At 38.2% G+C, this 24,532-nt stretch overlaps 1 protein-coding gene across 2 annotated transcripts in view; it reads left to right on the top strand.

Annotated features, from left to right (window-relative positions):
- The window catches only part of cadm2a (cell adhesion molecule 2a), a 425,903-nt gene that overhangs the window by 371,540 nt on the left and 29,831 nt on the right, over nt 1-24,532 (top strand). For both annotated transcript variants that reach the window (XM_072658901.1, XM_072658900.1), the window contains exons 4-5: nt 1,919-2,071; nt 7,024-7,161. In XM_072658901.1, coding sequence (XP_072515002.1) covers nt 1,919-2,071; nt 7,024-7,161 — 291 coding nt within the window. The remainder of the gene's footprint in view (nt 1-1,918; nt 2,072-7,023; nt 7,162-24,532) is intronic.

Here is a 24,532-nt window from a genome sequence, read left to right as displayed (position 1 = left end):
CTATTGTAGCTTTCAGGACCTCCCAGGCAAGCGTGAAAATAATGTCCAAAACATAAAGTTCAGCTTTCATTCATGGTGGATTGATGGAAGACAGAAATACAGTACGACTCGCGCCTAGGTGAGGAGCACTGAAGAAGCCGAATATTGAACTGTCAGTAGTTTTTAAATGGACAGGGAGGAGGAGGAGTGCTCATGCGATTATATTGTAAATCTCTGTCATCCAGTTTTATTGCAAACATTGTATTGATTGGAATGATGGTTGAATTTAAAGCCAGGCTGATCTATATTTCATTTGCTTTCTGATTGAAAGCCATTATAAAATAATTTAGCCAGCATGAAGCGACATTGATTTTCATCCTCCAAACTGTATCTGCTTGTAGATACAGCGCAGAGCCCGTTCTACATGGATTAATTGTTGAAAGTGTTTAAAGTTCACTCCTCTGACGCTGCATCATGGTCTTATTTATGACTGTCCTCATTAGTCTCTGATTTCCTGCTCTTGAATGGGCATTGATTGTGGAACAGTTGTGAGTTTATTCGTTTATTGTTTTAATTAGTTAAGATATTAAATGATTTGCCTGTGTGTGGGTGGCAGGGTGGATGTGTCTGATCTGTTGTAAAGTAATCTGGAGTTTGTGAAGGGAACTATATCAATAAAACATTATAATCTTTTATTTTTTCATAATGGAAAGGCCATATTAAAACAAGCCTCATTTATTTTTCTTGATTATTTACATTTACTTATTATATATTTATTCAGTATTCATCAAGGACAAAAACATTATCATTACTCATAATAGTAATGCTTTCTGATGCTTTATATTAATACTGGCTTATTTACAAATAAGTCTGCTATAAGCTCTCAGTGTTGGTCCCATTTACTTCAACCATTTTATATTAAGGAATGGTTTATAAAATGTGAATTTAATATGAAAATATGCATACTTAATATGCAGGTTTGTGAACTTACATTGTTTGTCAATACTGTGTGCATATATTGCATAGAGATAAGTATTGTACAAAGTGTCACATTGACTATAATTCTAGCATAAAGGTATCTATATAGTAATAAGAAGTGGTTCTAATTTTAAAAAGGTTCTTCTACAAGACTACAATCTTCCTTAAACTCTTTAACCAGGCATTTATTGAGTATGAGCTGTTTTTTAACATATAAATGATGAGTATGTGATTTTGGTTGGGGTAAAAAAAATTATGCGATGTGACAGGCCTATTTACAACACTGTTATTTTGACTTTGTCACATCACATTACACAGGTGTGGAAAACATAGGTGCATAGTCCCCCATGGTAAAAAAAACAACAATATACAAAATAAGATATGTAGAATATATACACATTAACTTTCCATACACTATCCATACACTTTACACACTATATATACACTATACATACATATACAAAATTGCACTGTAAATGGAGGGTCTTGTGAAAGATTCTATTCCAGAATCTTAATGGATAGCGTTACTGACCTCTCGTGTCCTCTAAGCATGACGTGCTGTTAGCAAGCTGAAGAGATTGTAGCCAGTTAGCTTTTAGTCTAGCCTCCACTCACTTTCCTGGGTTTGGATTTCTTTCTTTCTCGGTTCATAAATATAAATAATAAATAATAATAAATAAATAAATAATCCCTTCTGGCTTGTATCCACCTCCAGTGTAGTCCAGTTTGTTTTTTAAGGGAGCGATGATAAAAAAAAAAAACATGGTAATAGACTAGTGTTATCCTTCAGCCTAGCATGGATTCCTGTTTGTGGAGTCCTCATGCTTCTAACAATTGCGTTATATAATCCTTCCCATAACTTTGATGTGCAAATGATGACATGGTTTTGTTATGTGCTTCAGATGTCTGTATGTTCACTCGTTCATTTGAATAATTCAGTGTGGTTGTTCCTCCTCCACAGCACTGAGAGATAACCGGATTGACCTGGTCCGAGCCTCATGGCAGGAGCTGACTATCAGTATTCGCGAGGTCACGCTGTCAGATGAAGGCCCCTACACCTGTTCCCTCTTCACCATGCCTGTGAAAATAGCCAAGGCATACCTGACTGTACTGGGTAAGGACCACAAACACGTACAAGCACATGTTTCAGAAGAACCCACTCTATATTGTGTCTCTACACTTCAAAAAATAAAGGTGCTACAAAGGGTTCCTTGAACGATACCATAAAATAACCATTTTTAATTTCTTAAAGAACCATTTAGTGTAAAACTGGTAAAGAACTATTACATCTTTTTAACAACATAGTTCTTTCTGGAACTAAATGTGGTTTCTCTGTGGCATCAATCAAAGAACCCTTTGTTGCACCTTTATTGATTTTTTCTTATTATGATTTGTATAAACATCAGTGTGACTCATTCTAGCTAAATATTTGTATCACTGTCTTAACAAAACCGTGTATCTTCAAGATATATATTTTTTCTTTCTTTCTAGGAGAAGGAAACCATAATGTATGTTTATGTAACCAGATGTTATTCCGTATTATTTTGGACAGTTTCTATTGGTTAATTCATTCCTAAATATTCATACTATGAAAAGAGCAGCTGGCATTTTCAAATGGTTTTGATGTAACAGCAACAAAATGTTTGGTAATGCTGAGCCTGAACCATGAAACAAAATGTGGAAACTATTTTTATATGTGGCCAGGAATTCTCATTTTTCACACCTTGGGCCAGAGCAATATTGCTTTATTGTTACTGAATTTTTGGTCCATTTTAATGAGTTCAGGAATCCTATGAAAGGCTTGACAGGAAACCAATATCGCCAGCACAGAATCCAGCAAAATTAGTCTTTGTGTGTGTGTGTGTGTGTGTGTGTGTGTGTGTGTGAGTTGATAGATAATTAGATTTTTACCTCATAAAGTGGTGGGGGTGTTGCAAATCTAATGTTGCTGGGGATCTGAGTTTAATGAAGCAGATTCGCTCGGTCGCAAGCTATCACTGAAAACCACCCAGAAGACAGTTTAATTAGTATTTCTATCAGACCTTTTTTTTACTTTTGTCAGTCAAAAGTCAAACAAACCCTATTCCACAGAGTTCCTTCTGCGACATCACTGGTAATGTCAGCATGGGCAGCATGCAAAAATTGCTTAATTCCATATTTCCAAGCTAATTAGGTACCCAATTACTTAGTCTAATTTTAATTACTTGGCGTATGCCATTAAAATCATTACAGAGATGTGTGGCTGTGTCTTTGTGTGTGTGTGTGTGTGTTAGAGCCTGACACAACATTAACGATTACTCATTGTGGATATGGGTACAATTAACTTACTCACCATGTTTAATCATGGAAGCAAAATGTGTAAATTATACATTTATAATTATCTCCTGATTTTTTATGCATATAGTGGGTTCTAAAATCAAAGCGGCTTTCAGGGCAAGACAGGCACTACAAAACAAGACTGATCCTTTTTTCACAGCAATTACCAATGATCATTAGAGCAATGCAGTTAATCAAACATATCACAAGCTTGCAGTTCGGACCTCTGTAAGCAGATAGCTGACTGCTTACTGCAAGTAGTGATAGTATTTCATCAGAATGCCTAAGGGGCAGATGTACAAAGCCTTTTGTTCGGTTTCCTCATTTTACCCAAAAAGCATGTGTGTTATGCAAAAAAATGGTGTATGGGTCTACACATCCAGTTCATGCATCATGTACAAATTCAGCACTGACAAGAACAATATGGATGGATGGCCATGTACTAATGAAAAATTACTGAAAATAGTATGTTACTCTATCAATAAATAATATGTTCTAATACCTCAACACATATAAGTAAATGTTTGTGGACACCCAATTGAGCTGTGGTGCAGTGGAACTAACTGTAACTTTAGCTTTTAGCCTTTTAGCTGCTCTTCTGGCTGCAGACACAGCTATTTTGGTTTTGGTGAGGCGCATTGCTGGCCCTCAGCGACACACTGCCTAGAGGCATTGCTTACTCCCTTGTTCTATTAGCTTTTCTGGGATGGGGTACTTCATGCATATTACAATCAAGTATGTACAAGGTAAATACAATTTGACATTCTAGGGCCCCTTTCATTATCCTAGCACTATTTTTATTGCAGTACTGATAATGCAAAGAATGCAATATGCAAATGACTTCTGTGGTCAAGTCCATACAGTTTTACAGTGGGCTCCCTGTTCTGTTTTATGACAATCAATGAAGCCTGTAAGTCTACCATCATACCGACCATCAAAACATGCCAGCCACACTGGGACATGGTTACAGTGCTTTCCGACATGTTTGCTATGTTGATTTAACTGGTCTTCCTCCAGTTTTGATTTATGTTTTAGGAATGCAATCACAGTCTTGCCCTTGGGAGCAATATGCTCTGCAGAATGCCCAATATCTGAACTCTTCTTCAATCAGAAACAAACCCAATATCTAATTTTTCTGAGTAATGTTTCCTATTGATTTTCCCATGTTGCGCAGAAGAGCCCTGAGTCTTGCACATACAACGTCAGACCTCTTACATTCTTTAGATGTTTCATGATGTTTGCTCGCTAAAGTGCCACCAAATGCAGAGAAATAAGAAAAAAAAATTCCTGGATTAAACATCTGTCCTCATTCTCTGCTGTGTTTGGATTATTTAAGTAAGTTGTTGATGTGATGGTATATTTCTATATTCAACTTCCATATTCCAGTTATCCATAGTGACAGTTTTTTAATGCTTTATGCATCTTATCAAACGGTGAAGACCTAAAAGTATTTAGAAATTAAATTTCTCATACGTCAATAAAAGAACAATAAATAAAACAAAAGTATCAAAAACGCAACACTTTGGCCCGGATGAACAGAGGATCACTGGTTCAATTCCTGGTCATGCTGCTACGTACGGGTTGAGTAATTGGCGGTCCAAATTGGGGAGGAAATGGGCAGAAAATCGAGAAAAAATGCAACACTCAAGGCGAACAGAAGAATGGTCAGATTAAGCTGCTAGAAAACACTCCAAAACAGTCTGATCAGCTCTAGAAGAAGATTATTTTTATGGATGAAACCAATATATATCTCATCATGAAAAGATATATGAGCATGTCGCATGATTATATAGTATTTCCTATTAATTTCCCCATGTTGCACAAAAGAGCCCTGAAAAAAAAACTTTATCAGGATTGAACATCTGTCCTCATTCTTTGCTGTGTTTGGTGCATTTGAGTAAGTTGTTGAAGTGATGGTATATTTGCTACTTAAAGCTCTTAGTTAACCATAAATTAAGAATGGTGTTTTTTTTACCTACATATATAAATCTTTAGTTAAAGTAAAGGAACGATAAGTTTAATGAAATTCTTCTATGTCACAACCTCCATTTTATCAAAGATAACGGTTTACTCTGAAATGCTATTACAATATGATCAAACAGCCACTATGAATAAAAGGTCCACATTCAAATTAACCTCAGCGGAGGACAACACCTCAGGCAAAACTGGGGGACTTAAGCAGGTGATGGTAGAATACTGATAAAATATTTAAAATATGTGCACGTTCAACAGCAGTGCAGGAGAACGCAGCCTGCTCTCAGGTTCAGGAGCAGGACTGTTATAGACTTACTCTGGAAGCTTTTTCAGAACTTAGTGCAGATTTAATATAGTAAACCTGGTGGTTATTTTACCTATTTTTGAGCTTGATCAGTCCATTGTTTTCTTTTGCGTCCGTATACTGATCATCCATAACATTACAACCACCTGCTTAATGTTGTGTAGGCCCTCTACACAATAATTAATTATTAGGAATTTATTACGTTTTCAGGAATTTGGACTACTGTATACTCTTAAACATTAAGGTGCTAGGAAGGGTGCTCTGAGTGATGCATAGAGAAACCATCCTCAGTTTCACACATGGTCCATCTATGGCACTGCTCAAAGAACCTTTGGTAGCACCATTCCCTTTTATGGGTGCCATGGGTGCCACTAGCTAGCCTTTTATGGTTTATGTGCTAGCTTTGCTTTGCTCCCCATGTCCATCAATGACCCTTGGGCGACCATTACCCCGTCACTGGTTCGCTGGTTCTCCTTTCTAGGCACTGAGTCCTGCATACTGAAACACCCCACTAGTCCTGCCTGATGCTTTAGAGATGCTCTGACCCAGTTGTCTAGCCTATCTTCACAGTTATGCCCTTCTCAAGGTCACACAGATTCTTATGCTTGCCAAGAACTGACTGTTCACTTGCTGTTTCTTAAAATTAAAACTACCAAAAAGACTTCTCTGAAGAAGTGCCACAGAACAACCACTTTTGGATCTCTAATGAAATTCTGAATGAATGTTTCTTTATGGAACTATGTCTGTAAATGAGATGGTGAGTATGGAGCACTTAAGTTAAAGAAAGAACCGCTATAGAACGTTTATGTTCTAGAAACATTTATAGAAAACATTGATCCTAGAACTATTTATCCAAGACAGTAACTATTTGGGTATAGTGATATAGCTAATGAGCCCTCCAACAAGCTGTATTGTGATTCATAAAAGGGTTCACTTGCATATTTCACTGTTTGCTGTGGGCATGTTTGAATAACTCAAGCATTCACATGATTCAACGAACACCTCAGTGACGCAGCCATCTCAACGTTGGCCCAACCATCGGGAGATCTCAGGATCGATCCCTGGTGATGCCACAGCCATCTGTGACCGGGAGAGCATAATTGGCATCACTCTCTCGGGGTGGGAAGGATGTGTCCACGCTTCACATGTCTCAGATAAAGCACAGGCCAGCCTTCATCCTCCAAGTGCTGGTAGCATTGTGTAATAGAGGGAGTTCTAGCTAGTGGGTGGGAATGGAAAGTTACTAATTGGAAGTTGCTGAATTGGGGAGAGACATTTGGAAAAATAAACAAATAATAATGCTGTTGGCACAGATTCACTAGTTTGCTTTAATACATTGTACGATGTAGCACAAACAACATAGAGCAATTTAATCACACTATGGAATTGGTATTAGCGTTGTGCATTAATGGGGTTTCTCTCTATTTTCTCTTTCTCTCTCTCTCTTTCTCTCTCTCTCTCTCTTTCTGTAGGTGTACCAGAGAAACCAGAGATTAACGGTTTCACTAAGCCAGCCATGGAAGGCGACCAGATCACCCTGACGTGTGTGACCTCGGGCAGCAAGCCTGCCGCAGACATCCGGTGGTTCAGGAATGAGAAGGAGGTCAAAGGTAGAGAGATGTGGATGATTTTAGTGATATATTCTGTGTTTAATTATAATGAGTGATGAAGAACTTAAATGACTCATTGCATGAGGTCAAGAAGCAGAGTCACATTTAGACACGCCCTTTCCATGCTAATAAAGACAGAGCAGTCTGAAGTCCATCTCTGCAGAGTACCACAATGTTCGAGTACCACAAAGTCTGTTTCAGGGGGAGGGGCTGTATGCTTTTTTTGGTGATTTAGCTGGTAGATGTGACAAGACATTATGATTAAGATATTAAGATATAAAATGCAGTCACTTTTGATTTCCTACTGGGGCTTTTAACGGACAATTTTGTAGGCAGCAATGATAGAGACACTATTCTCTCTATCACTGGTCAGTGGAGCAGCAACATGACTCTGAAATTGTTTTTTAAGGTAATGGCTGTATGGGATTTGGGGGTTGAGGTAATCCTGTTCACAACCTTACATAGACAACCTTATGTTTTGGCCTCAAAATAAAAATAAATAAATAAATAAATAATTTGAGCAACTCTGTTTGGATAGTTTATGGAACAGCATTGCCTTACACACAAGTCACATAGCATAGAATCACATCACGTTTTTGGCTATGTAACAAAACCCTTGTAATTATTGTTTGTGAACAGTCTTATAGTCTTAATAGAGTCTTACAAGATAGTGCTGATGTACCTAATTGAAAAGAACATAAAGAAGGTCGCCTAGAGTGAATGTTTGGCCAAGAACGTCCGCGCCAAAGTGGCTGTTACGTTTTACCACATCACAGTTTTATTGCGGTATGAGTGAACATTGTTTGTGGTTCATGGTTTGTCACTTCCATGTACCAAACTCTCATTATTCAACTATGCCAAGGCAAATACAGTTCTCCATTCTAGAGCATCTGTTTAGAGTAGCATACAGCTACTTACCCTACTACTATCCACTTATTGCTGTCACAGATGTACACATGAACACACACAGTCTGTATGTGTGTGTAGAGACATCTATTGGCAGCATGCAAGGCCTAATGCAAGGCGTGAGCTAGAAGGGCATTAAGCCCCCCCAGCACTGAGCTCTCTGGAATGATGGTGCTCCACCCAATACTTTTGGGATGATGAGTTGGAGATGAGGTGGGCTGGTGATCATCTTTCCCTGGACAGTGGAGACAGTTACTCCAACAAAAGCAGGATCAAGTCTTTTTTAATACCCTTGATTTCAGAGTGAGTGTGAGTTCACTGTGAGTGAGCAGGTGTCCCAATACTTTTGTCCATATAGTGTGCACTTTACACAGTGCAATTATCTCAGCATTTCTAAAGAAATATTAATTTTTTTAGCTTTGCACAGAATAGCCTCTACAGATTCATGCCTGTGTATCATTCATGTCACTTCTAAGTTGTGGGTTTTTTTATCCCCACCATTTCAATACACCAGCTGTGCTTTACGTTGCGTGAGCATTTTGCGATGAATGGATGAACAGAAACTGTCCGTAATTACCTGGAGTGAAATCTAACTACATTAACATACATTAAAGTTAGGAACTTTTTTTTTTGCTTGCTTCTACTGCAGTGCTACCGCTTCAGAGATGTCACAATTGCAGCGCTAAACCATACGCAGCGTGGTCTTTCATCCGGCTGTGTTTGCAGTAATGGCCCAGGTGAGAGGCAGTGCGCTAACTGGAACATGGCAGCATGTCGAGAGGTCTGCGAGAACTCTGGTCCGGATCTATCTGCTGTGCATTCCAAGCAGGAAGCATTGATTGCCTTTGTTTGAGCGCTGTGCAGCACTTCAGAAAAATACAGCTGTTCTAATTAGCGATGAGACTGTGTTCTCCGTGCTGGGTGATTATTGTGTCTCTCGCAGACAGAAGCAGCAGGGAGAGGGGCCGTGTGTTGAGTGGGAAGTGGGCTAAAAGATGAAGGCGAACCAAGCTGATTGTTCATTTCTTTGTTAGGACTCCAGACTTTGATACTGGCTGCTGTTTCATACTTAATCTCGGCTTTCTGTCGGCCCTTTTTGTGATACGGCAAGTTGACCTATTCAGGTTTCGCCAACAGATGTGCTCCTCTGTGGCTGATGGTGCGAGCTTGGACAAGCTTTACAGAATGTGGGTAGATTAAGTACCCACATACTCCCCTTGTCCTAAGGGTGAAAATGACCTGAAGACCTATGAAGACCTATTTAGCCTGGAGGTCTACAGCTTTCAAAACGGCAGTGTTTCACTTTCTTTAATGTTGGGGTCACTTAAGGAAAAGTCATTCAATTTCATGCTGAAATTTCAAGCAGGTTTTCTGCAGTCTCAAGAGGAGCAGTTCATACATGTGTGACTAAAAGATCACTTCAGGATTCGTACAATGTGAACTAAATATAGTTCAAGTGCAAAATATTGTACAAGTGCACAAACTACTGACGCAACCCTGACCTCCAGAAATCAAAGGATTTGAGCAGATAATGTTACAAAAATGATTTAATAATGTTATCAGCCAGTAAAATTGTATTACTTAAACCTACACCTCACACTTAACCTACTACACCTAAACCTAATTCTAACTAGAGATTGAGTTTTTACAGCAGTAACGCATCGGAAACAGTGGTTCGGAATCACACTCATAATAACGGTGATCGTCGAAAGCGAAGCTCTGTTATACCGCTGAAACAAATAATGTTTTAAATCTGAGACGCAGCAGCTCCCCGTCCTGCTGTAGATCCGAGTTCAACAAGCTGAATAGAAAATGTCATATATTTGCGCTAAAATATAAAATATAAATAGTAAAATATAAATAAATAAAAATTCGTTTATTTGATTATTTTCTTTTTAAATGGTAACAGAACAGCGCCACCAGTGGACAGGAGGTCCAATGTACAAATATGTTTATGCAAATATTACAATAAGTATGAATTTTAGGAGATCCTGTCATTTTCTGTGCTGTTTTTGATCCAATTTGTTTGACTGGCAAAAGACAACAGAAAAGACACACTGACTAACAAACTGGCTTTCAGCACTATGTCTGACAAGCTTTGCTAGCTAACATCTCTAAAGAAGATCAACTTCTAGCTTAATAAAATAGCTTAATAATTAGGAACATAAACATAGAGCAACAGAGACTGTTGCAGGTCAACAGTTAGTTTGTGTAGCAGTGATTTTGGTTTCATTGTAAGCAGCCTGAACAAAAATTGGTGGGGCATCACGCCAGTGATTTTGGGTGGGGCCTCACCCCAGGCTTATTTTTGTATCACAAAACCGTCTACAATCTGAATCGTTGTTTCATAACGATGGACCACTTTATGAAGTTGTTGTTTCAGGACAGAACATGCATTATTATCACCTGCTATTCACCAGCAAGGCCTCAAAAGGTGAGTTGAAAGGAAGCCTGATACCAACGTAAACAAAACTACATTTTTACAACCCTGGCTAGAACCTCTTAGCTGATATCTGATGAGACCTAACAGACAAGCATCTGTTCATTTAACTGTAATTAACAATTGATCAAATAACATTTGCTGTCAGGCTTGATCCAGGCTAAAAAGCGGAGTGACATTGTAAACACAAGGTTTTATGTGCCTACATTTCATCAAGGGATTGCTGATGCTATAGATGAGAGTGTGTGGAAATCAGCTTATTTGGGTAAAATCCTGCCACAAACTGATGGTCTGATTTTCTGCCTGTATTGACTTAGATTGCTGATAAAAATTTGCCCAATAACAATCGGATTGTTCAGGCTGAGGGAAACAGAATTAGAAATGGTCTCATTAACGGGGATTATTCTAAGGCGGTAAACAAGTTTTTGTTGGGGTTTGTAGAGGGTGGGTGTGTCTGCCGGTCATGACAGAACAATCTGCTAAACGCTTTCGCCTTCACTTTGCCTCGCTGTTTTCAACCTTTTAATTGGATATAAAATTCTTACAAGTTCTTACAAGTTTTCAGAGTGTAGCACGCAGATAAGCAGATGAATGTCCCTAATTAATGCAGTGATGTGTTTGGCATGACCTTCTGTGGTGTTGCTGTGTTCTCAAACTTATTTATTTCAATATAGATCACACTTTAGAAAAAAAGTGTTATTTTTATAGTTGAAACTTAAAAGGGAGACTCTTCAATGGAGTTTTAATAAAGGAAAGGATTAAATATGTATATGTACAGTCTTATGCAAAAGCTTGACCCTGGTCAAATCATTATCATTTATTATCACCATTATCATATATTTTACACATTATTAATTTTTTTTTTATAATTTCATATTTTTTTATGAAAATGTCACAATCTCTACCGAGAAAACACTTCTGTAATTAGTACCTGTAAAAAGTAGCTTTATTTGACATATGGCAAAAAAGAAATGCGATGTGTTACAAAATATGATATTAAATGTATTACAATTAATATATTTCATTTATTTTTTGACTTAATTTCATATTTATTAATGATTCATTTGGGGGGAAAAATAGGAATCGCATCAAAGCAAGAATAATATTTTCAAGAGAACGCCTAGACTGAGACCAGGACCTGTTCTCTGCCAGCTATTAAAGCATAGGGTGTCCTGACTTTTCCTCACAAGAAAATTGCATTTCTATTAATTAGATTTTAAAAGTGATTTTTAAAAGACATTTCTTCAGATGTATGTGTTTAAGTATGTTACCTCCGTCTCCATATATTACTCCAAAGAAGATGAAATTTCTAATGTTTAAATATATTAAATTATTTCAAAAGGATTTTATTGGTTGGTAACATCATTATTTTTAATTTCTATTCATTCATTCATAATTAAATTCATATCTCAACTTATGTCTCAAATTATGGCCAAAAGTAAAAAAAAAAATACAAATTTAAATGATAATTTTTTAACACATGAATTTTACATTTTGGAGATATGCTATTTAGTCGGCAGTAATTTATTTTTATATATTTAATTTCAAATTTTAAAAAATGTTGACTTTAATGACATACTAAGGGTCGTTGTTCAGTAATTACATACCAACTGGCTGAGCAGACTGGCTGAGCAATTCTGAAGTCAAAGCAGTGGGGAATTCAAAGTCTGAAACCACTGGATGCAGAACCTTTTACTAATGGTTGAAATAGATTCCACTATTGGTAGTAGACATGAAAACCTTTCTTGGTGCTACACAGAACCCGTTTTTGCAAAAATAATAGCACTGGGAAGAACGGAAACAAGGCCAGATTGTACTGAAGGTTCTTTTGTGGCTTTTCTCTGAAGGTTCTGAGCGTTCTACTGTAGCAGGTTCTGTGTGGCATGAACCAGCAGTGTTCAGTGACTCTTGTAAATTCCCTGTATTGTTTCGGTGCTCTAAGTGTTCTTTATTCATCGGCGTAGCTGCTAGACGCATTTTCTTGTGGAGCCGTGAGTCAAAGGAGCATTTCATCCATCATGCACTCGAGACTGGTTTTATTTCAGGATTTATGAGCAGATGCCTGGAATCAGATTCAATGCGGGATATGGCGTGTAAATATGTGTGTTACACGGCTCCACGCTGTCAATCTAAACTCGCGTACAGTGAGCAGTTGCGGTCCCTGTGCAGAATGGGGGGTGTCAGCCATGGACGTTTTCATCATGAACACATGCATCCCAAACTGTGATGGATGGATTCAATAACATGAGCACATCTCAGATATGCAGAACGAGTCTGTACAGAGAGACAGACAGACAGTGAAAGAGAGTGAGAGAGAGAGAGACAGGTCTAGAGAGGCCAATAAAACTACAGCATGGTTGTCATTAAGGCTGATAAAAAATTAAACAGCACAATAAGCAAAGGGACATCATGAGCAGTGCTTGAAGTGGCTGCTCTCTGCTGAAGTAAACAAAGGGATATTGCTCTTTCAGCTTGACTCAGTTTCCATCAGCCGCAACTGTCATTTCCTGCCGTAGCTTTGTGGCCACGTCCTCACATTGTGTGTGTGTGTTCATGTTCGGGATGCACTGTGCATCATGTGTTCATTGTTTTTGTGATATTGACCTTTGTAAATATCTGATATCACAGAAGGCCACAATATACACTACATGGACAAAAGTATCGGGACACCTGCTCATTCATTGTTTCTTCTGAAATCAAGGATATTAAAATATAGTCCAGAGAAGACTCAGATTTTGTAGCACTGCTGTGAGGATTTGATTGCACTCAGCAACAAGAGGTCATTAACAGGTCAGGATGTTGAATGGTCACCATCTCACCTCATCCCCCACTCATCCCAAAAGTACTGGATGGAGCACCATCATCATTCCAGAGAACACACAGTTCCACTGCTCCACAGCTCAATGCTGGGGGGGCTCTATACCCCTCTAGCCCACACCTGGCATTAGGCATGGTGCCAAAAGGTTCATGTTTATCTGCTCCCTAATCTATTGACAATACTTCTCTACAGGAAGTAGACAAGCTGTGTGTGTGCATTTGCACATCATAAAGTAGCTAAATGCATTCATTGGAAAGGGGTGTCCACAAACATTTGGATATAAAGTGTACACATGAGCCACTAGCCAATCAGAGTAGTTTTTTACTGTGTGCTCTGAGCATCCTGACCAATCAGAGTGCTTATAAAAGTCCCTTTTTTTTTTTTTTTAGAGTAATGCAGGCTGTTCCTAATACAAGCTACTGCCTGTTGTTCTACGTTCACAGTATATAGTACTGTAACCACAGTAACAGTGTTTTAGGCCATTGTACAAGCGTAGGCTGTGCCTGTGTATCTGTATTTATTGTGTTCATGTGTGTACGTGTGTGTGTATGGGTGAGGTGACAGCTTCTGTCATCACTGATCTCAGCACCTCTCCAGAACACTCATGGTGTGATGAAGGCATTTATTTTGGAGCTCCATTCAGGGAATAGCATCACAGTGAACAAGAAACACTGGAGATTTAGCATTCAGGCTTCTATTAAATCTCCATCTCTGAGTTTTAACCCCCCACCCCCACCCCCCACACACTCTCTCTCTCTCTTCACAACCGTCCCCCTGTGTGTGTTCCTCACACAGCAATAAATCTGTTTCCTTTTTTTCTCACTCTAAGCAAATCATCAGAGATTTCCCAGATCAAATATTGCAGAGTGCTCCAGCAAGACCATCATATCCCATCACTTTCTTTCTCTCTCTCTCTCTCTTTCTCCTGGTATTTGTGTGTGTTTGATTTCCAAAAAAAGAGACATACCTATAAAATATCAAAATATATATGGCTGCTGTCCAATGAAAAGCGTGTCTCCATGTTTGTCCATTTTAAGTTCTCTGTTTAAATCTTTTTGATGCACTTTATTTTTACAGGAGAAAGAAAAAAAAATCCTAGCTTTCAGAAGAAGTCTTGTATAGTCCCTGTAGATGCCAATAGACAAGGACTCTCTAGAGCCTAATGCCAGGTGTGGGCTAGAGGGGTATAAAGCCCCCACCGTTGAACTGTAGAGCAGTGGAACTGTGTTCTCTGGAATGATGGATGGTGCTCCATCTAATAGTTTTGGGATGAGTTGGGGAGATGGGGATGAGGTGGGGTGGTGACCATCCAACATCCTGATCTCACTAACACTCTTTTTGCTGAATGTAGTAAGATCCTAACAGCAGTGCTCCAAAATCCAATATAAAGTCTTTCCTGGACAGTAGAGACAGTTACTCTAATACCCTTGACTTTGAACAAAAAAAGGAATGAGCAGGTATTCCAGTACTAAATGAAACATTTTACACCTTTACAGTATTTTCTATATAGTACTGTCATACTAATTATCTGAAACCTGGAAGTTGTGCAGGACTAACATATTACTTCATACTTTTTACACCTTTCTGCAATCACTGCAGTGCTTTTATTTCTTTTTACAAAAATAATGATTCCATACTTTTGAACTGTGGTGTAAAAATAATACATACTAGGCATTTATATATATATATAAAAAAAACTAACTATTGACATATACATATACATATAGATATCATGCATCATTAGAATGTATTGTGATTTTTACCATATCTTCCGACCCTGTAGTATCACTATTGTACTAAAGCTTTATATGTGGCAATCTTATTGGTGGATGTCCATAATGTAGAACCTGTGGTTCATCTGTTGGTCCATTTATACACTGTGGAGATTTCCTTATGCCTGCAGCGATATGGGACATATTTATGACCTTAGGTTCTGACATTGTAGGATCACAAGCTGTGTGTACCTGTGTGTGTTTATAAATGCTGGAATGTAGTTGATTTTACTGCCACACCTCATTCCCTCTTAATTTACAGTTGCATCTGTGTTCTGCCCCTCATAATGAATTAAAACGCTCCCAGTACAATGGTGAAATCAATCGATACCTATTAAAAATGGAAGTCTTGTGATTCGGTTGTGGCTGAATGATGAATAAAACATGGATGTTAATGCCATTTTCTGTCACACACCAGCCCTGCACTACCTCTCCCAGACTTCTCCAGTGGAGCTCATATACAAGCTCTTCAGAGTTATGGGACTCATTTGCATCCATTGCCCTGTATTTTATGAAAGTTGCATTGCACTTTCCACATAGGAGCAGGCGATAAGAAATCAATATCATGATAAATTATGTGACGATTTCAAACTCGTCGTGTGTGCGAGCTTACTGCTGCGCGAGAGCAAATGGCATATCTGAGCATCGGTCTTCCTCAGAGAAGCTGCGTGCGAATCTTCAAACAGAATAATGCAATGGATCATCGGTATTCCATGTCAGTTTGTGTACGTCGTCTGTACAATATGTATCTGACGGTGCATTGTGGGATTGTTACAGTTGGCACTGTGTTTTCGGACACCATCATATAAACCCCAAAGTAGTGCACTATATAGTTTCAAGCACATTTTGTGAGTGTCATCAGTATTGGAATCAGAAATTGTAGTGCAGTGCAGTACATCCATGCGTTAAGAGTGTAACACTGTATTATTAAGAATATTAATATAATATGTATCCCTGCCTGCTGGTGTATGATGACGTATAATCAACAATTCAGGTTATTGCAGTACATATGGTATCGGGCAGACTATTATACTCAGTAACTCAGTAACTCAATAACAATGTATTCCTGTTACAGAGGTAAGTGAATGTAGTGTTAAGGGTTCTACCTCATGGTTCTTATTGATATAGATAAACGCACCCAGGCAGGAAGTCGTAGAAGGCAGCATCATTACCCACTACACTACACCACATTTTCTAGACAGCCTTTCATTTAGTGAATATAGCAATATGATTTTGCTGGCTTATTAGAACTAATCCTACATGTAATACATTGTGATATGTATCATGTGTCTTTAAAAAATTGTCCCCTGTAATAATATAGTAGCAGGCTTAAGCAAAGCAAGGCCGAAAGTTATATTTACCCTGTTAACAAACTGCATTAGACACAGAGGGTTTTCTTTTGTTGAGTCTTCCATATATTTGGGCAGGTGTCGCTGCACAGTAGAAAAGTGCACGCCTCACTCCAGAGCCTGCTAAATCTTCCTGAAGTCAACCAGGGATTTTGAGTTGAGCAGTCCTATGAGTAGTTCTCTCAGAAAGGTTTCTTTGTTTTCAAGATGTCTACTTGACCTTCACTGCCATTACATTATGAACTGAGGAAACAGCGATCTGAAAATGCTTTGGTATTTGCTTCTATTTAGCCTTCTCCTGCTTTGTGGACATTCATTATTTAAATTTTCAGCTGCTTAGAGGACCCCACAACTGCTGAGTGTAGTGACCAGGGTTGACGAATCAGAGTCTTCGTACACATTTAATATATTTGCATCACATAGTCTTCCCTAAGGATAAATGTGACCCTGGTAAAAGTTATCCGAGAGCTCAAACGTATTGGGGTGCCCAAACATTTGCATGGTGCTCCTGTCCAACTAAAATAATACATTTTGGAGATCCTTTCATCTTCTTCTCAACTATTAACAGTGGTTTTGGGCAAATTTTTGCATTGCATGAACTGTATTCTGTATTCTGCTCCTGATTTTGAAGGTTCTTTACTGATCCAGTGTATGGAATATGCACTAGAGGAACATTTCTGGACTCTACACTAGCATTCTACATAGAGCTCATGATTTTTCAATGTTTGGAATAGTGATTAGACCAAGAACATTTCTAAACTGGGGTCTGTTGACACCCCTGGATTAGGATTCAATTTCTGTTCCCTATATTAGTGTTCTGTATAGTGCTGTTGATCTTCCAAACTAAGGGGCGGTAATAAGGGGTCCGTTTCTGTTCCCTAAAATAGTGGTTAAGAATTAGTTATAAGGGGATATTTCCATTTCCTACTATAGTGTCCTATATAGTGTTTCTGATTTTACATTGTACGGAAAAATAATAAAGGGGCCATTTCCAGCTCAGTGGCAGTCCCCACCCACTGGACCCTAAGCACCTAAAAAAAACTCAGTTGAAGCCCCACTGGTGGTGTTGTATTAACTTTTCCAGAGTGAGAGAGAAGAGTTGGTGGAGAGAGTGAAAGAAAGGGAAACGGAGAGTGAGCTGTGCGCTGACTCTAAGCGCACTAGCAGCTTCTCACTGCTTAAAGCTCCCTCTTTCATCCTGTCAGCAGGAGGCCGAATCAGAGTCCAGCTTCACAGCGCCGCGCGGACACGCTAACGTTAACATGAGCGCTAATCCCTCCTGTGTCAGCCAAAGAGAGGAGCAAGCCGTTCTGTTTGCAGCCCAGGGTTTAGCAGAGCGCAGTATTTTACTGTATCAACAGGACATTGCTCGCAGTACGCACCCATATGCTGCTCTAAGCCGTATGTACATACAGCTTATTCCAATGGAAAACTGTACCAGCTAGGGGCCCCCATTAAAGTTTCAACTACTGTGTACTATGTAAGTGACAGGGTGGCCTCTTCTGAGATGTTAGGCAGAAAGATGGTGGTACACTGTGCGATTATGCTTACTTTCAAGCTCAATGTTCTATATGCCAACTGGTTTATCGTCTAATAATATCATGCTATAAATGGAGGTCCTTTGTATTTATTGTATCAGCGAAGAAAATCACAGTGATACAGATACTGGCTTGTTTATACTATAACAAATCAAATGGTTAATAAAACAATAATAATAAGCTTCCACAGTTTGTTAGAATGTTGGACCTTTATAAGACTTTAACGGCTGAGCTCATGATATTAACCTCTTTTAAGGTCAGGTATGAGGGCTTGCTTTAAAGCACTGTGCAAAAGTCAGGTACCATCCTACATTTATTTCATAATGAAAGGACCAATAGTAATGGTCTAAAATGACTTTTCCCAATTGTTGCGCATCTTCTTACATTTGCCTTTAAAGCCACTTGCAAATAGGATTATATTTTATATTGAAATGTTCAGAAAGATTTCAATGATACTCCACGTGACCTAGAGGAGATACTCTTACCCTAAACCCAAAAAACTGAAGTCGTATTTGAGAAATTCTTCATATTTCATATTTATTAGGATTTGTTTTGGGGCTTGAAATTAGTTTATTTTACTGAATTCTAGATTCATAAAGGTAGTGGAATGTATGAATAAAATAGTATATAAATGGTGACAAAATGCAGAAGAATTTCTTCAAGTGTCCATTGGTCAGTTTCACACAAAACATAGCTGGACATAGGAATCCAGCAGTTACAGATAAGAAGCAGAGATGAGTATTTTCAATTCAACCTTTATTTAAACTTGGAATATATTGAGGGTGACCCTTATTTACAATGTAGCCTAGGTGATACATACAGAAAATATAGATTGAAAATGAAAACAAGAAATTTGTATAATGAAACAAAGAATCAATTGTAATAGTTACCTAAGAGTAGACATTAAGCAAACCATAAAACAGTAAAATAAATAAAATGTAAAAGAACTAAATAAATAAATAAATAAAACATTTACGTGAAAACATTCACCAAGAAGCTATAGTTAAACCATGACTAAAACTAATAATTAGGAAATAAAAAATGATAAAAGAAAGTTCAGTGAACTAAAGTTAAATGTACTGAAACAGACCAAAATCATGTAGAATGTTAACTATAATCTTATATAACAGTATCTCAGCCCATCTTTACAACCTTGTAACTTCATATGTGAGTCACGTATGGGAAAGGACATGCTCTACAGATTCAGAAAATGTTTGAACCACATTCCTCTGATGTATTATCACAAAGATATTAATAGAAACATCGAGGAACATTGTATTTGATGTGCTGGTGTGTCTGTAGACTCCTGAGGGTTAATATATCTGTAGTTTCCCCTAGATAGCAATGATAGTAGAGGTATAGTAATCCCTACAAATTATCCCTTGACCACTGCATTGAGATGGAGGTTGTACTACTATTTTGTGTTTGTGTGAGAGGTACTGAGAAACAGAGAGTGTAAGAAAGACAGAAAGGAATTATTAATGCTGGGCTGGCTCAGACAATCACACGCACAAATCTGATCTCAGACTGAAGTTGGAGGCTCCTGGCAGCCAGCGCTAACACAATGTGTGTGAGTGAGTGTGTATGTGTGTGAGGATTAGCCAGATAGCATTGCACAGCATTGGAAGGAGATGGAGCTGTGCCGTGGAGCTCAACTCGGCCAGTCACACCATGATGATTAGCTAGCTACACCATCAGAGAAAGGCCGAGAGAAAGAAAGAGAGAGGGGAAGGAATCTAAGCCTATAGCACATTAGTTCCGGTCGGTCACATACTGTATCACTTCGGCTCATGTGGCACATGCTGCCTACTCTCTCTCGAGTGCGGGAGATTACAGCTCATCAAAAAGCATGTGATCCATTTTCAAAACCAACTTAAGCCTAGTTACCCACACCTACTGCAGTACAGCAGTTCACTACCCATGTGTGGAAATACAGCAGGTCTTCTGCAGGCAGCAATGGCCTTTACTGTCTTAATAGCCAAAGTCCATGCTTAAAGACCACTCTTTTATTCAGTACTGAAAAAGAAGACAAGGACAAAAGCGTAACCATTTCTGCTGCAATATAGAGACATTTGAACACATAGGTTATCCGTCAAGTCTGTCACTGAACCATTTAAGGATTCGAAGGTTCTTCAAGTTGAAGTCTGATTTCCTGAATTAGTGCACATTTACAGACATTATAGGACACCACCTCTTCAACCAAAACCTAAAAAAGCATAAATGGTAAGGAACAAACCCCACAAATAATTTTATTTCTTACCCAATGTGCACCCAAATGTGTTTTATAGTTGTTAATTATTGTTTCACAGTGCTTTAGAAGACCTTTGTGTAGGCCATTCCAAAAAAACACGTCCAATCTTGAGATCAATGGGCTACAACAGCAGAAGACCACATCAAGTTTCACATAGTCTTTCTAATGAAGCATCTAGTCTAGTGAGTGGGGACTTGCTTGTATGCTTTTGGTAATTTCCAAAGGAAACATGTATTTTCTCTTTTGTCTAAAGAGAAAAATAAACAGATTGCATTAATAAAAGATCAGTGATTTTTATATTTGTTCTCCTAAACCCCCCCTTAGGAGAAGAGAAGGTCGGCATGAGCACCTTGCAGCAGGATGTTAATGACACTTTTTGCTCAGGCAGAGACAATGGCCCTGTTTACATCTGGTGGCTTCATGCAGGATTATATCTGGATCCGATTGAGCTACATAAAAATGCAAGTGTAGACACACCCAAGACTCATTTAAACCAGATACGAATCCAATCACTCAAACCACTTCAGGAGGTGGTCTGAGAACCATGTTATATCGGTGTTAACACACCCGTCTCTCCAAGACACATTCAACCACCAAAACTCCCCAGTACAACTGAAACACCAGTAACAACGACATTCAATGAGCAAATTTGCATATTTTGTCCCATACAGAAATCAGTCTGACTAATCGAAAATGCATTTGAGTACCGAGTGTTAATGCATGTGGCTAAAATCATATCAGGATACAGCTCAGATACTAGTCACATGAAGTGACCAGGTGTAAATGGGGTCATTATGAGCCTCTTTACACCTGTCATTAACATGCGTTTCACATCCGTATCTGTATCTGGATATTCTTTGGCCGGATTTTGGTTACACTTTTCACAAAAATGCATCCCAAATCTCTTAAATATGTACAAAATCTTCTTACGAGGAATGGTGAGGGTATACAATATACAATACAATATAAGTTTTACACATTTTTTGCAGTTTGCGACTTTTTCAACTGAATCAATCATCTACCACTGTGTAATCAGTCATAATAAAAAACAGACGTATTTATGCTTGTCTAACAAAATCCAAACACGGAAGATGCATCTCTAAACCACATTGGAATGTGAGTTGAGTGATTTATGATGCAAGGATGCACAGGATGTGTGTTTACACCTGGCTTTTCATGTGGTGCAATCTGAATGTGATCCGGTTACCAAAAACACATGTTAATGCAGGGTGTAAACAGCCTCTATGAGACATGTAGCTATTCTGACAGACTGCAGTACACTACAGGACATATAGGGGGTGATATAGCTTCTGTTGATTTGCAGGATCATAACAGAAGGAATCGTTTATTAGAACTTTGAAGCATGATGGTGGTGAGACAGAAGCCGAGTGAGAGGAAATGACTAATAGTTATCAAATTAATCAATTAGAGAAATAGTCATTAGTTACAGCCCCTGTCTAAACAAAATGTTACATTGAGACCCTAGTCTTTTTTCTTCATTAACCTGTATTATTATAAGTCGTCCACGCCACAGCAGCATGCAGATATGTGCACGCAGAAGTAATATATGAACTTGTGTACAGATTCGAATTGTATGTATTGTATTGAATGTTGGGTGTTAAGTGTAGCATGGTGTTTTTCCTAGCCACACACTTCTCTCTCTCTCATTGCTGTCTAATGGGCGAAATGGAGGATGAATAGGCCAAATCAGCACGTAACCTTCCCACCTCCTGTTGATTCAAACGCCCGCCATTTGGAAATGAGCATTAAAATTCAGATCTGCTCACAGCAAAAAATGAAATGCTAATCTTTAGCCCCCTTTTTTTCCCCTACCTTTCCCGCTGCTCTCTGTCTTGGCGTATGCTTTAGCTATCTCCGAATGCCAGGAAAGTCTTCCAGTTTGAGGCTCTGCAAGGCACATTCCCTTAAAAGTGAAATTAGCAACGTTAAAGAGAACTCTGATTCACTCTAAATTGTGTCTCGCTATGAATATAATTACACATGCAGTGTGTGTTTAATAAGGATCTGTGAGCCCTCTGCGAGTGTGTGTGTGTGTATTTGTGTGTACAAGCGTGTGTGTACTGTGTTGATTTGCCTTCATAAATATTAATGTAAAAACATGCTGACCTTAATTTTGAATGTGTCTGCTGGCACATCTCCCGCTCTACCCCGTAGAGAGAGATAGAAAGATAAAGTCAGCGCTGAGCCTACTCCATTATGCAGATGGATTCCACACATATGGATGGATGGATGGATGGATGGATGGATAGATAGATAGACAGATGGATGCATGGGTAGACGATCTATCTTCATAGCCTTCATTGACTAGTGTTGCAGATTATGCAAAAAGATGGAAGTCTTTTCTGTCATTTTCCAAATTCTGTGTCTCACCCCACTGCAGACGTCTGCACAGTTACACAGAGCACTAAAGAACATCTGAATTGTCTTTATTTTGCTCCTTGAGTTCATGTTAGCATAAAGAGTCAAACACAGCTTTTTATTATTTTCAACTTAAATTAACTTGTCTGAAAGTCTGAAGAGACGTTTCTAAAATACCTGCTGTAAGTTTGAATGGATGAATGGATTATGTACACTTTCTGTAGACTTTCGAGAGTTGTAAATTATGCAAAATACTGAAGTCTTTTCATTTTGTGGATAGAAGAGCTATCTTTGGATGGATGGGTGTGAACTTCAATGAACTTAAAGTTCTGAAACTTTTCTCAAACAGCTGTTACACGTGTATGGATGGATGAATGGATGGATGGAGTGATTGATGGATGGGTTGAAAAGCTCTAGAATGTTCTTTATTTTGCTCTATGGGTTCATGTTGGTGTGAATAGTCAAAGACTGCTTTTTAATTCACCTTCAGTGAAGGTCTGAAGAAACCTTTATTTCAACAGCAAATGCTGTTGAAATAAATACAAGAAAGAAAAATAAATGAATAGATAATGTACACATTCATAGACTTTCTAGAGTTGTGAATTATGCAAAACATTGAAGTCTTTTCCGTCTGTGGATTGAAGAGCTTCACTTGTATTTCCCTCTTATAGACAAAGGGTGGTTGGATGGATTTGAACTTAAATAAACTTCAGTTCAGACACTTTTCAATCAGCTTCTTTCTTTCTGAGAAAGAAAGAAAAGTAAAAACTAGAAAGAAAAGGACCAAAAAAATAAAAACAAAAAAGTCAAAGCCAAACTAATGAAAGAAAATAAAATAAATTTAAAAAAGAAAGAAAGGAGCAAACTAATAAAGAAAAGAAAGAAAGAAAGAAAGAAAGAAAGAAAGAAAGAAAGAAAAGGAAAAAGAAAGGAAAGACCCAAAGAAAAAAGGAACAAACTGAACAAAGAAACAAAATAGAAAATAAAAGAAACAATAAAAAGAAAGAAAACTGGAGAAAGAAATGAAAATAGGAAAACAAGAGAAAGAAAGAAAGAAAGAAAGAAAGAAAGAAAGAAAGAACGAAATGACCAAATATAGAAAAAAGGAATAAACTAAAGAAAGAACAGAAAATAACAAAAGAAACAAGAGAAAACAAGCAAGCAAGAAAGAAAGAAAGAAAGAAAAGACAAAAGGACCAAATGTAGACAAAAGCAAAAAGGGGTTTGGTCAAAATATATTTTTGCATGTTTACTGTTTGAATACAATTGCACTCATCTAAAAGCTGTGTACAGTCACAGTATTCCAGATCAGGATGAAGGTGTCACAGTTTAAATGGTGTTGATATCTCGCAAACTGTAGGAGGAGGAGCAGCTCCAAAAACAAGTGGAATAAATAGATGGATAAAGAAGATAAAAATAAAACCTAGTGTTCAGAAACTTTTATCAAACTGCTGTTGCAAGTGAATGGATGGATGGATGGTTGGGTGGATGGATGGATGGTTCACATTGGTTAGAAGATAAATCATTGGATACACTCCAAATACCTTGTTTTACTCTTTCTATCCATCATTTCTGCTCAATCACAGAGGGAAAGCTTTCCTGAACTTCCTTATTGTATTCTCTGAAATAATGTCAGGGAACGATGGCCACACTTTACATTTGAACCTAAATGAACTTGGTCTGTGTTTCTGTGAAGGTCTGTGAAGTTACATGTCTGTGTGTTTGAAGCATGGAGGGAAACCATCCTTCACAATGTTAAATCTAATTGTAAGTTTATCTTTCAGAGTCTCAGATGAATTGTTCCATGTTTGTAGCTTCAGGGCTCGTTGTTTTGTGGGAATGTTGTTGTGTGAGCACTAAAAGAGGTTCTGTTGTTTGTTTGTTTGCTTGGTTGATTGATTGTTTGGTTGGTTGGCTG

Source organism: Salminus brasiliensis, chromosome 16 (genome assembly GCF_030463535.1).
Source record: "Salminus brasiliensis chromosome 16, fSalBra1.hap2, whole genome shotgun sequence".
Taxonomy (NCBI): Eukaryota; Metazoa; Chordata; class Actinopteri; order Characiformes; family Bryconidae; genus Salminus; species Salminus brasiliensis.
The sequence above is the reverse complement of the archived record's forward strand: the minus strand, read 5'-3'. Positions and strand labels throughout refer to the sequence as shown.